Source organism: Kockovaella imperatae, assembly GCF_002102565.1.
Source record: "Kockovaella imperatae strain NRRL Y-17943 chromosome Unknown BD324scaffold_28, whole genome shotgun sequence".
NCBI lineage: Eukaryota > Fungi > Basidiomycota > Tremellomycetes > Tremellales > Cuniculitremaceae > Kockovaella > Kockovaella imperatae.
In genome coordinates, this window is record NW_019028968.1 from 16,596 (window position 1) to 31,062 (window position 14,467).

General features: G+C 50.3%; 4 protein-coding genes across 4 annotated transcripts; 2 read left to right on the plus strand and 2 right to left on the minus strand.

Moving 5' to 3' along the window:
• Nucleotides 1-2,564: 2,564 nt before the first annotated feature.
• Nucleotides 2,565-4,503, minus strand: BD324DRAFT_288665 (hypothetical protein). Its single transcript, XM_022012387.1, has 5 exons — nucleotides 4,298-4,503; nucleotides 4,128-4,248; nucleotides 3,198-4,075; nucleotides 3,080-3,142; nucleotides 2,565-3,031 (listed from the first exon to the last, which is right to left on the minus strand). Exons 1-5 carry the CDS (start codon nucleotides 4,457-4,459, stop codon nucleotides 2,690-2,692), a joined length of 1,566 nt encoding a protein of 521 aa, XP_021867643.1. The 5' UTR covers nucleotides 4,460-4,503; the 3' UTR covers nucleotides 2,565-2,689.
• A 2,944-nt stretch (nucleotides 4,504-7,447) lies between these two features.
• BD324DRAFT_288693 (hypothetical protein) lies at nucleotides 7,448-9,577 on the plus strand. Its single transcript, XM_022012388.1, has 5 exons — nucleotides 7,448-7,866; nucleotides 7,919-8,080; nucleotides 8,123-8,236; nucleotides 8,282-8,327; nucleotides 8,366-9,577. The coding sequence occupies exons 1-5, from the start codon at nucleotides 7,615-7,617 to the stop codon at nucleotides 9,430-9,432; spliced, it is 1,641 nt and encodes a 546-aa protein (XP_021867644.1). The 5' UTR covers nucleotides 7,448-7,614; the 3' UTR covers nucleotides 9,433-9,577.
• An 18-nt stretch (nucleotides 9,578-9,595) lies between these two features.
• Nucleotides 9,596-10,868, minus strand: BD324DRAFT_684362 (hypothetical protein; the record flags this gene model as incomplete). The annotated part of the gene is made up of 3 exons (XM_022019216.1): nucleotides 9,596-9,922; nucleotides 9,985-10,135; nucleotides 10,185-10,868. The coding sequence occupies 3 exons, from the start codon at nucleotides 10,863-10,865 to the stop codon at nucleotides 9,723-9,725; spliced, it is 1,032 nt and encodes a 343-aa protein (XP_021867645.1). The 3' UTR covers nucleotides 9,596-9,722.
• A 201-nt stretch (nucleotides 10,869-11,069) lies between these two features.
• BD324DRAFT_288756 (hypothetical protein) lies at nucleotides 11,070-11,690 on the plus strand. The gene is made up of 2 exons (XM_022012389.1): nucleotides 11,070-11,450; nucleotides 11,497-11,690. The coding sequence occupies exons 1-2, from the start codon at nucleotides 11,106-11,108 to the stop codon at nucleotides 11,638-11,640; spliced, it is 489 nt and encodes a 162-aa protein (XP_021867646.1). The 5' UTR covers nucleotides 11,070-11,105; the 3' UTR covers nucleotides 11,641-11,690.
• Nucleotides 11,691-14,467: the final 2,777 nt, after the last annotated feature.

The window sequence follows — 14,467 nt, forward strand, 5'->3', positions numbered from 1 at the left end:
CTTAGATTCTTGGTCCTCGACAATTTACTTTGTTTTTTTGTGAGATTATGCACTCAACATAGGTCAAACTTCGTAGTCACTGAAAATGTTCTGCTTCATACTGTGCATTCTGGTTATTTCAAGTATGAGTACGGAGATATCGACAAATGATATATCAAATTTTGGGGCATTCTGCAAGTTGCGTATTGCGTGCGCATGACACGAAACGATCGACGTAAGCAGTCGCATCGACAACACGATTTCTCATGACAGCCCAGCGACTTCGTTTACCAATTTCTTGCTTATTGAACAGCTATCACTCACCACTCATCCCAGCCATCGATGATGCTTCGGTGTCTCATTCTGTTGATCATCGCTTTTCCCCCACGCTGAGAAACCATCCATATATTTCGTCCGGCCTTTTGTATGAAATCGCATTATATTGGTTTGTGAGAGCGGAGGGCTTCATTTCGTTGTCATTGTGGAAATGAGAATAATCTCATTTGTGTGCGATAAATCTTTGGTCGATCACTCTCACAAGATCGCTTCAGAAAGGAACGCATATATCGGCCCCCCATAGTGAATCCGAATTATCAGCAATGCATCATTTCCCGGATTCCATCAATAATACTGACTCCCTACTCTATCCCAAATCATTGTACAATTTCTCAACTGCAGAATGCTGACTTAAACCTGGTCGAGCACAAAAATGTGATGGTAATCAAGACCAATGAAATGCAATGCAGTGCCATCCGGATGCAATCTTGTGCAATCTTGTGCATTCGGTGTGCAATTTTGTGCAATCGGAGTGCAATATTGGGCAATCGGATGCATTTCGAATGAACACGGAAATTCACTTGAGCTGCAACAAATTGCAACGAAATGCAAGGGAGTACAATCAAGTGCAACGGAATACAATGTGATGCAAGTGAGTGCAAATAGATACAAAACCTCGCAATGAAGTGTTGTTCAGTGTAGTGTAGTGCAATGGAATGCAATGGAGTGCGATCGAGTGCAACCGAGTGCAGGCGAGTGCAATCGAGTGCAATGGAGTGCAGTGGAGTGCAATGGAGTGCAGTGGAGTGCAGTGGAGTGCAGTGGAGTGCAGTGGAGTGCAGTGGAGTGCAGTGGAGTGCAGTGGAGTGCAGTGGAGTGCAGTGGAGTGCAGTGGAGGGCAGGGGATCGTGATGTAGTGTGATGTAGCACGATGAAGTGCGATGTTGTGTGGCCTACTGCGATAGGATGCAACAATGTGCAATGAAATGCGATGAAGTACGATCGGTTGCGATGCACTGCAGGAAAGCGATAGAATGCACAAGGGTATCGCAATTCATGCAGCTCAATGAAATGCTCGGATGACGGTAAATTACAATGGAATGCGATGCTGGTCTGCTAGTTCATTGGCATCAGCCGCTTTATGAAGGACCCGCCGATTCATTTAAATGCGCTATCGCGTTCACTGTGAGCCAGAAGTGTAGTGCATCGAATCACGATGCAGTACGTGAGGGTGCAATGGGCTACGCTTCAGTAGAAGGAGATGTAATGAGGTGCAGTGGATTGAATGTAAGGGCGGGCGGGCGCGACGGTTTGCAGCGAAGAGGCATGAAGGGGCTAGCGGTGCGAACTGACCCTAGTTCTGCCTGATCCGAAATACAGTGAGATTTGCCATTGTAAGTGTCATTAGCGAATGACACCGATCATATTCAGTGAATGCACATCAAGCAGCCTATACAATGGACGATGATCGGAACTGTTGACTGGCAATCGTTCCGAGACTGCGGCGGTCAGTTATGCCCAATCAGTGCTAGATGAGGAGCTCGACACGAGACCACGCATGCAGGTCAAAGCGGGCACCTTCTGTTCAATTGGCTGGGCCGAGCAGAATATGAAAGTCCTTTCCGATTGGGTTCAAGTTGTACTCCAAAGCCCATTTTGACCGGCCAAGCACGACACTACTCGGGGAAAAGAAAACAAGCACGCCACTGTGAGTTTGTAACGAAACAGTTGTACCACATAGTAAGCCGTCGTCACCCAACCAAAAGAGATTAACCCCCTTATGTTTTAAATTTGCTCTTACTACTAATTTTGCAAATTTTGCAAATTTTGCAAATTTTATATTTTTTGCAAAACAGTGTGACACCCGGGGAAGCCACTCAGCCACGCTACACTCTCAGCTTCAAATGAAGGGTATTGTATCGTGAACCGAAGACTGACTTGACATGCATAACAAACAGAGATTCCGTTTCAGCTCAGGAGTCAACTAGATTATGTGAATTTGCGTGACAGATAGAGTCCACCAGGCGTGACAGATAGACTCCACAAGGTGTTCAATGCCCCGTTCACAAATGGTCGGGTCGGATATGCTCAGACGGACATTCTTTCTTGGTTGTAGCTTGCCAAACGTAAGCGGTATCCGACGGGCTGAGCGGTGACATCCATCGCAACAACGTGGCCTTATCATCCACCCAAAAACATGAGCTATAGAGCTCAAAGCTCTCTCTCATGATCTTCGGCGTTGTTCATGAGCATACGCCGGTGGAAGAATATCTACAGTACAAAGTCATGCTCTACCCAAGAGACGGTGGAATCTCAAAGTCTGAACCTCTCCAGATCGAGAATCTGAACCCTGCCCCCATACTGAACATAGGCTGATCCAAGAGCTGGCTCGCCCCCGGAAGACCCGTCGTTCTGAGGGTGAGGAGCACCTATGCTAGAGAGATGAACCCTCAGGCGTCGATAGTGCCTCGTCCGAATGAGGAGGCTTTGATCTTTCCAATGGGCCCCCACAGCCATCACACAAAGACTTGTACACCTTTTCTAGACCGCGCACCGTCGACATCGATCGAACGTCCGGTGATGCTTCCTTAGTCACGCCTTTTGGCCAGCCTACCGTAGCGTTGAGCGGGCACTTTGGATTATGAAAGAACTCACGTGTCGCGTAATACGCTCGACACTCGTCAATCTGACTCAAGAGCTCCGCTTGGGCAGGCACCGAAGCGTCAAGCTGGAGAGTGGAACGGGCTCGAGCGAATGCAAGGATGAGAGATGCGAGCTGAACATCGAGTTAGTGCAGCTCGGGTGCAGGGTCGTACAGACTCACCGGTTCAGTGCTGGCCTGAATGTGTGTCCGATAGTCCCTGGCAGTCTTGCGCTTGATATCGCGCTGGAGCAGTGGCTATCAGCGCCTCGAACCTCAGAGATACGTGCGATGGACTCACTGGGTCTTCACCACCTCGATCTTTCCTCCATCCCACAGGGCGCCCACGCTTCTTGGGCGGCTCGTCCTCTTCCTCGTCTGTCCGATGACCTGGTTCCCAAGCGCCTGGTGTGGCATCAATAGCACCTGTGCCACGCTCAAAGCTACTCGTTGGTATGGGTGGAGGATCGAGTCGAGGAGCGACTTGTACAGGAGGGGTCATGATATCGGCGGGATGGACAGCGGCGATCTGAAGGCTAGTGCGAAGTGCAGATGGAGAATGAGGGGTATTGTGGTGGATCGACCTCATGGTATGGTCGTCTGATAGCGAGGTGGATTGCTGATGTGCGTTCCAGCTGGACAGCAGGTCTTGCAATTGAGAGTTAGAGGCTACTGCATCCGATCCCCGTCCAGATCTTGTAAAGGCTTGCTCATCAATGGTGGACGAGCCATGGTCCACTAAGTGATCGGCCGGCTGTTCATTGGGATCCTGCATTGGCTGCTCAAATACGGCTGTCCAAAAGCTGTCCAAGCCGGTGATTGACGAGTTGGAGGTATCAGTGGTCGAAGGGCCGAGACTTGAGTGTATGGGCAATGATTGATGTATGGTCGAGTAGGAGGGTTGAGTCAGGTCGGTGGACGAAGATGGGATGGTAGCTCCGAAGAGGTTATCGAAGTCGTATGCGGTGTGAAGGGGCAAGGAGAGAGCAGTCTGCAAAGGGATGCGATCTTGAGAGACAGCGACATCAAACACCTTGAACGGGTCGTCCAATAGCTCGATAGCGATAGGGGCCGTTTCATGGGAAGCTGGGGCGGTAGGGGAAGGTTGAGGCTCTGGGGCAGCAGAACTAGAGTCGGTCGATGCGGATGATGAGGAAGAGCCACGACGGCGACGACGATCTGGAGGACTGTCAGCGTACGGGCGGCCCGTAATAGGATCGACGGTCCTCACGTTGGAAGGCCTGTTTGAGTTTCGCCTGTATTCCATGGTGCAATGGCACCTGACAGATGGCTGCAATGGTCTCTTTGTCACGCCATCTAGTGGATCGGTCTCGTTCGATCTTTATGCGCACCTGAATCAGATCGTGTCAGCCAGAGCCGATGAGGAGGAGAGTAACTAACGGCTAGACGTTCAACCTGGGTCAGTGGTTGACGAGGCGTGATCGATTGGAGAGCAGTACAGATGAGATCTACGAGGCGCTCCATATATGGTGTGCCGATAGGTATAGGCCATTGTACGGATGGGTCGTCTATGAGAGAGATGGACGAGGGAGAGGAACTCATAAGAAAAGCGCTCTCTATATCTACTCATGGGCAGAAACAACGATGAGGTGAGAAGATAATGGGAACGAGATCAGTTAAGAAATGACGGGGGAATTAAAAATGACGGAACAAGTAAATATCGGCTAAAATTGATGACGTGATTTTTAAAGACTAACGCAGGAAAACCACGTGCTATTCAGTCAACTCCAGATGTCCCTCTAGTCAAGGGAATTCTGAGCGCATCGCGGTCACTTTCAGACACCAGGTGACGTGGGTTTGGCCCGTCAATAGAAGACGAGACCAATGGCATCCGGCCGGGCGATGGTATGCATGTGAGAAAACGCAAGGATGTTGACGAAAGACCTCGATACGACAGACGCCCAAAGACACTTCGACATCAAGGTTGAGCGGAAATCATGGCACCAGGAAGGAAACGGAGATGACTTGTGGAGAAATATGAACATACGCCTATAACAATCGGCATTGATTACGACCTGGCATTGTTCGAGTTACGGAATCTACAGAGTCAAGGCGATTTCATGTCCTCCGTAGCAGATATCTGCAAATTTCCGGATATGACCTTGTGAATGGATGTAATGCCCCCTCAGGTCAATCCCAATACAGAGCAGAAGATCTACATGCGGAAGAGACGGGGACTGGAGTCGGGGCTCTTAGATAGATCACGGGGCATATATCAAAGCTTGAGCTACTACTGCACAGAGCTCATGAGTTGCGGCAGATCACTATACAGTCTCAGGGCTGCGAAGACTTCGCACTGAGTCTCCTCATCGGGATGGCTCGCACCACTTCTTAGGAGGCCGGGTTGTATCCTTCTCCATATACATCATAAGATGGTTGTAGTGAGAGAGAGCTGTTGGAGCGGTTCAATTCTACATCACGTTCTCGAGAGACCGCGAAGGAGTTGTCCACTCACACATTCGCCATCAGAGAGCCAAGCGGAGACACGGCATGTTACATTTCACGGTCTCAGGCGACTGAATGAGTGTAGAGCTAGCCACATTTTCCCCGATGCCTGAAGAGAGTGGGCGAAATATATGATCATCAGCTCCGTTGACCGCCACAAGCGCGTTTAGTTGCATTCCAAGATGAACTGGAAGTTTCATTCCAAGATGAACTGGAAGTTTAACCGGCTGAACAATTCTCAGTCTAGAGCGATTCCACTTAGCCGATGCGTGTGTTGAACGAGTCCCGGTAGGCTGTGCCAAGAAACGGACAATCCTTGGAGAATATTGTGATTAGCTTTGAGCAGGGAGAGAGCAGCTCTCAAGAAGAGTGGCCCTCTTGGACTGTATTATACTCAATTGTACACTTGCAACGAAATACCCCCGTCCCACCCGCTTTCCCCTAATTTTGCATCTACACACTGGCTTGATCCCGCAGCCATATCGCAGAAGTGACATCTGGGTGCATGCATTTACTGTGATAAAATGTTCATGCTCATACACAGAGCCCGATGGCCGACCTAAGGGATTGCTTGACCGATACAGTATGGGTCGACTACCAGCAAGTAGGTTGACAGTAATCTCGTTCTGAACGTCGCAGATGGCGTACCAAAGGGTCCAACTACATGCTCCGCGATTCAGATCGTGGTGGATTCTCATTCTTCAAGCATTCGTTGCAGACGATGAAGCAGATGGTGCAGGTTGGAGGAAAATCTCGGCTCAATTCACTCGTAACGGACAGTGGAGGTGAGAATATAATGGGTAGAGAGGTGTGCAGGGATGAGAAACACTCCACCGGGAGACAGGTCAGGGGGAAATACATCGACTACACAAAGACGTGCGCCAATGGCACAACAAAACTCGACATGACGGGGGAGGAACGAGATCGGCGCCACTTGCTAAAAACATTTGCTTCTATCAATTGCAAAATACAGCTGTTTAGGCGTCAGCAGGGGCATACAATGATACGACAATGTGATTAGCTGAAACCTGCTGAGCAGTGATCGTCCTCGCACACCTGGACGGTCTATCTCTGATCTCCAAACTTCTGGACATTATTGTGCGACTTCTGGTCAAAGCAACCGTCGAGAAGACCGGCCTCGCCAAGACATATGACCTACCACATGGACGGCTGAACTCAGAGACTTCATGCAGCCACGTCTCGGGCAGCTAGACGCACAGAGAGACGACTTCGAAAGGGGGCCAGTCCCAGCGCATATCTCGCTATAAGAGAGCGGAGCGGACCCTCGTAGAGGGTCAATGGATGCTTCGACCGCAAGGTTAAGACGATTCTGACTGAGTTTAGAATGTATAGCTTATCTCGGGACCATTCACCGATCTCATGCATATCAAGCGGGTGAGTCAGGGATCTCCGAGCGCCTAAACGCATAAGAAAAGACGACATACGTAAACATCGCGCCGCAAGTTACGTAAATCTTAGCACGTGTCGTTTATTCCCACGCCTCTTTTCCACCCTGAGTCATCTCGCGTTGTTTGTCTTCCAACGCCGTACGTCACATGCCATACATTGCAGCATGCCATCCAGCGATTACGATGACAGCCCGGACAGAACTGAGGACGACTCGTTCATTAACGAGGTCCGGAGGGAGCAGAGGGAGCAGGGTGCAGAGGATGACGATCCAGTGAAGCACGACGGTAATGAGGGTCAAAATCCCAACAACGACACATCGTCACGGTCAGGCTCAAGGGCTGCGTCATCATCTCAAGGCTCAACTCCAAGTCGGGTGACAGATGACCCCGTCAGCAGGAGTACAAGGTTACTCAGAGACTCGCTAGCTGCACCGACTCAGTTTGCGACTGGCCCTCCTCGTTTCCTTCGCGAATTGGGGTTCAGATACAAATCAGGGCAGGGCTGGTAGTCAGTACCGCACTCACACCGAGCCCCTAGATGCTGACACCGCTTCCAGTCACAATGATTTGCACTGTCAGACCAGCAATCCCCGAACCACATACTTCCATACCATTTACATCAGCAAGACTGCCAGCATAGACAGCATCCTCCTGCCCGTCTGCGTAAGCTGCCGAGCCGCAAATCCTTCTCGCAAGCGTGGTTTGAGCTGCTATTATTCGCGACAACGGAATTCTTGCAGAATCGATGTATATCTTCTTGGATGGGAAGAAGACGACGCGTTACGCACCTACAACTTCGATGAAGAAGGTCCCATCCACTGGGATGATGAGCTACGACATGACATGGATGCGGAGCAGCAAGGGATCCCCCGTTCTCGGCGCTACAAGCTCTTGCGGACCACGAGGGTGGAGAGAAGTGGAATCCGGCACTCAGCTCGTCACGTTGATAATGCAGAGAACGATGAAAATGACGCACCGAACCAAGGCCCTTCCGACTCCCTCGTAGGCCCTACCATTCATCTACGTGACATGGCGCGGGTTCTATTTTCTTGGGTCATCCCCGAGACTTTCCAGCAGCAGGAGGCCGAACTCAATGTGGGTACCAGATGTTGTCAAGCTGTCGTTTGCATCGCTGACTCCTCATGAGGCGAGTATTGAGCTAGGAAGAAATCAAGCAATGGGATTGGCACCTCAAGTCGATGACATGCAGGGAGACGACTTCGCTGCCGATTCACAGCAGTCCGATCACAGTAGTGCTGGTGGTATGGACATGGAAGTATGGCAAGACGATAACTTCGACCCCGGAGACGTAAGCAAACGTGTACCCAATGCCCTGTTGATGCCCTAAAAGATGGGTTTTCCCAATAACGAGACGCAGCAAACGTCCGACACTCACGTCCCGACACCCTCTGTCGACCTGAATGCAACCGAGAATGCCGGCCCGCTTGGCGGGATTGACACTGGGGTGAGCTGAGCGTCGTTGACAAGTGCTTGGCTAACTGGTCGACAGCTTCCGGAACTTCCTTTGACGGCGAATAGCGGCTCAAGCTCTTCAGGTACGTCCATTTAATCAGTGCCTACTGACCTGCGGCAGGCTCCTCACCTCGCATGGTACGCCATACACAGCCTCTTGTGAGATACGATTACCCGGTCGATTGGGACATTATGCCCCATCGTATACGTCATCTCGAGCGACGTGAAGCAGAGCTCCTGGCGATGGTCAACGACCTCTGCGAGGAACCAACCAGACAACAATTGCGCTCGAAAGAAGAAGAATTGGCGAGACTCAGGAAGACCCTCGAGAGACTTCATCTCGACAATCATTACGCCGCGATCCACCAAAGTTCGCAAGAAGTCTTGCTCAACCGTCTCAAGTCTGCCCTAACAGCGAGGACCGCCGGTGAAAAGAGAGCGATCTCGAGTTCTCATGACTACCAACGCCTAGCATCATCAATGACTTCTCAGATGATGGAATTCGAATCCTTGCTTGTGGAAGAGCGGACCCGGACAGAGGAACTAGAGGACGACTTGAAGGAATCAAGGGCGTTGTGCGATCGCAAGGACGAGGAGAACAAAGAGTATCATCGAAAAGCCCATCATGCACTCAACCTGGCGAACGCGCGAAAAGACGACCTGTTGAGACTCGACAGATCACTCGCCGAAAGTCGTGAACGTATCATTCTTCGTGACCGTGTGATATCCGATCTCGAACAAGGTCTGGCACGTGCGAACGCCGACATCTTATCGCTGCAGACATCGAAGGAAAGCCTACAAACGAACCTGGCTCACACCGAGAGGCAGCTAGAAGATGCGCGCAAAGAGAGGAGACGGGTTGTGGAGAGGCTGTATGCCGACATCGATCATCATCAGGCGCAGCAAAGCGCCTTGCAAGACCTCTTGAAGCTGTCCCATGCTGAACACAGCAGAGACATGAAGGCCGCGAACCTGGAGCTCAAGTCGGAAAAAGTACGCCGCGACCAACTTCAGTGCCAGTATTCGGATCTCAGTGAGCAGCTTCGGTCAGCTCAAGAAGAATTGTCTCGGACCACCAAACGCCGTTTGGAGGACGTTGAGCTCGATGAGCAGATTGAAAGGCTGCAGGCCCAGAAACGCTCTCGAAGACAGGGATCCCCTGGAAAGGCCGCTGGAGATGTGCCGTGACTGGGTGTGTAGCTGTCCTAGTCAGCAGTGCTCTGCTCAATGTATGACTCGGATATCGTAGAGATACAACGATTGGCACAACACAGTTGTCAGATATCCGAGGTCTCTTTGTGCCCTTTCCAACGACAGGCGCATTATATGCATTTATCTGATGCAAGTGGCATTATTATGTGCAGCTTCTAATGTATGTACAACGTGATCTTAGGGCCCCATTTCAAAGAAGAAGAGGCTCGTGTGAGGTACTGTATCCGTCTGCGATTTGAGCACGCGCTGGGACTAGGATGACACTTCTACGACCGACCTAATCTATCCACCACTTTTTCTGCTTCTTCGAAAAGGCCACATACCGATCTGATCCAGACTTTCACTTCCTCCGGAGACCAACTCTCTTCCCACGAGATAACTTTCAGCATCAAGGTATTGAAAGGTTTGCCAGATAGTGGATTGGTATGAAATTTTGTTCCGCCGCGCTTTTTTGAATCTCGATGAACTGTCAGAGGACCGTTCAATAAATGCGACATAGACAAAACCTATTGGATCATGAGGACCTACTAGAGATTTCGATGTGTACTGCCCGAACTGAAGCGATGTACCTTGGAGCGATGAGAATGGCATCATCCACCGCACCGAGGACCCCTTGACTGACAGGGCCCAGATTGGCGTCCCGGATGAACTCGCGAGTGCTATCCATAACTTGACGTAACTAGTGGAGACAATAATCAGTCAAATGCTTTTTTCGACAGAACACTCACCAAAGCTTTCTCGAGGCCTGTTCTCGTTGCGGAGACTAAAGCACGTAATGAGCTTTCTTTTCCTACCCTTGGAACATTCAATGTTTTCGGATCCGTTGGGACCGACTCGACAAGCGTAGATGATGATGCAATGGAGGACATGCTCGGACTGCTGGAGGAGGAAGTATGTAGCGTTTGACATGGACCCGTGGTTGGAGGTGCAACGCTCTGCATGGTCGTTCTCCAATGCTTTGGTGATTGCAAGACAACGGTCGCAGATTGGCAGTCTGTCAGGTCGTCCAAATGCACAGGATTGACGCGATCCGCTTCGAAGTCGAAGTCGGTGTCGATGGAGGAGCGAAACGACGCGCTGCGCTTCTTCTCATCCGATGCCTCTTGAAGGTGGGTTTTTGTTGACGTGATCGTATTTTGAACGGTGACTGGGTCGATCCTGAGCTTTGCCAGTTCCATTCCGGCTCGGACGCGATACTCGTAAGAGTGCTGGGGAACGAAGGCAAGCGCGTGCAGGATGGCCGGATGGTGTTCCGGTGAAATCAATTGCAGGTCAGGCTGAACGAGATCCGAGATAGACTGGTGTATATGGCGCACGAGTTGGTCGTGGTGGAGGAGTACCGCCATGGCTTTGCCGAGTATGCGAGAAGCGGCCTCTGCCACAATGTCCTCATCCCTGCTGGCGCTCATGATGTCTCACGGGATGAGTATAATCAGAAGGGGAAACACCAGGACTCTCGTCATTTTTAAAACAATTACATTTAAAGATCGCGAGAAATAAATCCGCAACAGACCATCGCTTTTAAAAATCACGGGAAAGAAATCAAACAATGGCGAATGTTCTTTAAATATGCTGTGATAAATAATAATCAATCAACTCTATGTCCGGGAGAACCGAGCCCATCATGCCATTGCATTCCAATTTCAATCATGTCACGCCGATTAGTCTATGGAGATCTCATTGTTGTTCCGGCCCCTTCTTTGATTGACTTGCAGCATTTGGAGCTCCCGTCACACCTTCGCCTTCTGAGACCGGCTCGGTACCTGCACTCGGATTCCAACAGCAATCACCACGTTGTGCAACCTTTACGTCCAGATGAGGAGGCCCCGGAAGCCATACCCGTAGGGGATTGCATGCCTTTAGCGATCTTGTACAAACATGTCAGGCTCGATGTGCCATCACCCAACATGCAGAGAATGATCGGATATGTCAGGAACGAAGCAGTTCAAGACTCGCCGGCTTCCCTCTTCTGTCAGGCTTGGATCATCGCATCCGTAGGTGACTTGCATCGCCTTCGGTTGTGCTGACAATCTCTGTTAGACATTAGTTTCCAGTACTTACGGCATAATGGGCCTGTCACCTCAACTCGATCCCACTTCAGAGGCCTTGGCTTTACAGGTGACTGCGTCCGATGACCGTCGACCTGACCTTCCCCTTATCAGGCGATTTACCACCAAGGGATAACCTACCGACTGGGCGATGCAATCTGCATGCTGAAAGACGCGCAGGGCGCGCAACCTTTCGCTCTAGGGTGAGTCTCTGTCTGAAGGGAACACTTGGGAGGTCAATCCGCTGACTGCATATCAGGCACGTGCAAGTCAAGCTTGATGAGAAAAGTCGTCACAGCAGACACAAGCGGAGCCGAATCAGGGGTCGTCTTGAGCTTGGCTTGCTCGGGGATGTGTCAATCACGGCTGTCTCTCCCGCTGGTGGGTGCTCAATCAAGTTCTTGCGAAGTTTCTCACCTGCTGACACGAGCAAACAAGTCCTATGCCACCCCTCCATTGACCTGTCATCCTCAACCATCGCATCGATCGATGATCCCACCGGGAACCTGAAGGACATCCTTAGTCACGCCAATAGCAAGTACGATCGACTTTGGGCCCTTTCTGAGCGGACTCAGCCAGATGTCTATGGTGGGTCTATTGAACGCTTTTTCGTCCACGAGCATGGCTGAAGTTACTACAGACTGCTGGAGTGGAATTGATATGCTTTATAATTCAATTTACGCGAGGACACTGCGGAAGACCCTCAGAATGGATGTGATGTGGGGATAGAGGGCGAACGATGTGAGAGCAACGATTGTTGTGAAATGAATGCTCATTCGTCAGAGATAGTCTGTATTGAGTTACAGGTCACGGACGGCGATATCAACTCTCACACCGGTGACTGATAGATACGGATGGTCCGGCTTATGCGGCCAGCCTCTACTACTCCCGTATTCTTATAGTACTGTACATCTGGGTGTGGCGGTCCCTCTTTCTCTCTCACAGTCCAAGGTGCTGGTAAGGGTGCCAATGGATTGGGTCTCAGAACCATCCTCCACAACGACCTAAGGAGGATTTCTAGGCGCCGCTGACATCAAATGCAGCCGCTCAAGCTTGATACGGTAGTATGAGACAAAATGCGATGATTTCGCATTTTGCCCGATACTGATGACTAGGGTCGAGACGATGAGAGGTACTTGGCTCTCGAACTCGTTTCGCAGCAAGCCAGCTACTTCAGTCTTGCTCAACAATGCTCATTACATTGTTCACTGGTCGTGCAATGACCTAATACAATGACTGTACACATGAGCGACGAGATCGTTTGACACAAACGCTATTGTTGCGCCATGCACTCCGCTCCGTGTCTCCTCAGAGGACGCGGAACAGGGATTACGCAGGCGATCGTATGCTTGACAGCTATCAAAAAACCCACCCAGGATAGGAATGCTCGACCCTCACTGACCAAGTCTTCGGTCATCTAATAGTGAGCGGTGGAAACGCTACAACGAGCGAGCGCTTCAGAAACTCCACTAGAAAGTCTAAGTCGCTATTGCTCAGGTTTCGCACTCCTATTTCCGATGGGTTAATACCATTTCGAGGGCAGCGTAGAATATTTAACAGCTCCAATCTCATGGTGTTTTGCATTAGCTCCCGTGTTGCTTGCCCACAAACGAGTGCGACCTCATCTGAATTGACTTCCAGTTTCAAAAATATCCGCCACCAATTATTCGCGGGGGCCGAGGGTAAAAAAAAAAACATGAATTTTCAGCATCAAGCCAGAGATCAGAACATTCGCACTCGTTTTGCATGCATTGTAGCCAGAGACCAGGTGTACATGACGACGAGGATGGCTACGGTGAACATTTGACAACTATACTGCAGATATTTTTCCTCGTCAGAAACGAGTGCGACCTGAATCTCTGCACGCCCCCAACAGCTGTTTATCTTCTGTTGCGAATTCTACTCAAAAACCGAAAATCGAAATTCGGTTTCGTGTACACCTTTCTAACCTTTCTACGGTGTCGCTCTCGTTTGCAGACAGCATACTGAAGCCGAAACACAGCGTGAATGCTCAGGATGGTGTTATTGTATTCATAAAAGAGCTTTGATGTGCATTCCATTGGCCTGTAAACGGGTGCGTCAGAAGCATTTTCCAGACAAAAGAACAGTATATCATACTTCGCGAAGTCGTATTCGTTCGTCACGCCGTATTTTCTCAGTCTGCAAGGTGATGCTTCGTCGTCCAGGGTATGAATCTCCTCTGTACCTTGCTCGATGTGTAAATCGGGTCCGAGAGCTCATGGAACCGAGCCTAAGGTCGGGCATAATCACTGCGACATCTGGGTAAATCGAGACTCGATGGACTGTGAAAGGCAATCACTAGACGACTTGATTATCGATGTCCTCCCGAAGTCAGCGATCTTTGGGGTGAACACGTGTTATTCTGACGCGGCGCTTCCGTGATGGGACCACTGCTTGGATACTCTTCACTGTCCATTGTGGAGGCAGTGGCGATCATAGACACTACCTCCAGCGCACTGCTACCAGCAAACACTCCCTGGTGACACCATCGTTCAGGCGATCTACGGGTCATTTCTGGCCAGCTGGTGAGTCGAATGCTGGGACAACGTTTGAATAGGATAACATTCGATTCAACTGCTATCAAAGACGCTTCAATGCAAGGACGTCGGAATCTTTCTGATGAGCGATCAACTTCGTCATGCCAGTGCATATGGATGGCTGGCGAAGATTTCTCACCACCTTTCGCACTAGTACACGTATTCTCCAACACTCCGATCTTGTGCGGTCACAGCTGCTGTCGACAAGAAGATCAAGACAAGATTTGAAACCTGACCCCTTCCCGGTTTTACATATCAGAGGCTCTGAATTCATCTCCCATGGTACGACATGGAGCCGACGTCAGCTTGAATATTGGCAGGAGGAGGCAATTTTGTGCTCCATCATAGTTGTGGACCGCATAAGGTTAAGCGCCGACAATCGCAAGATGCGAAAAGCAATGCATT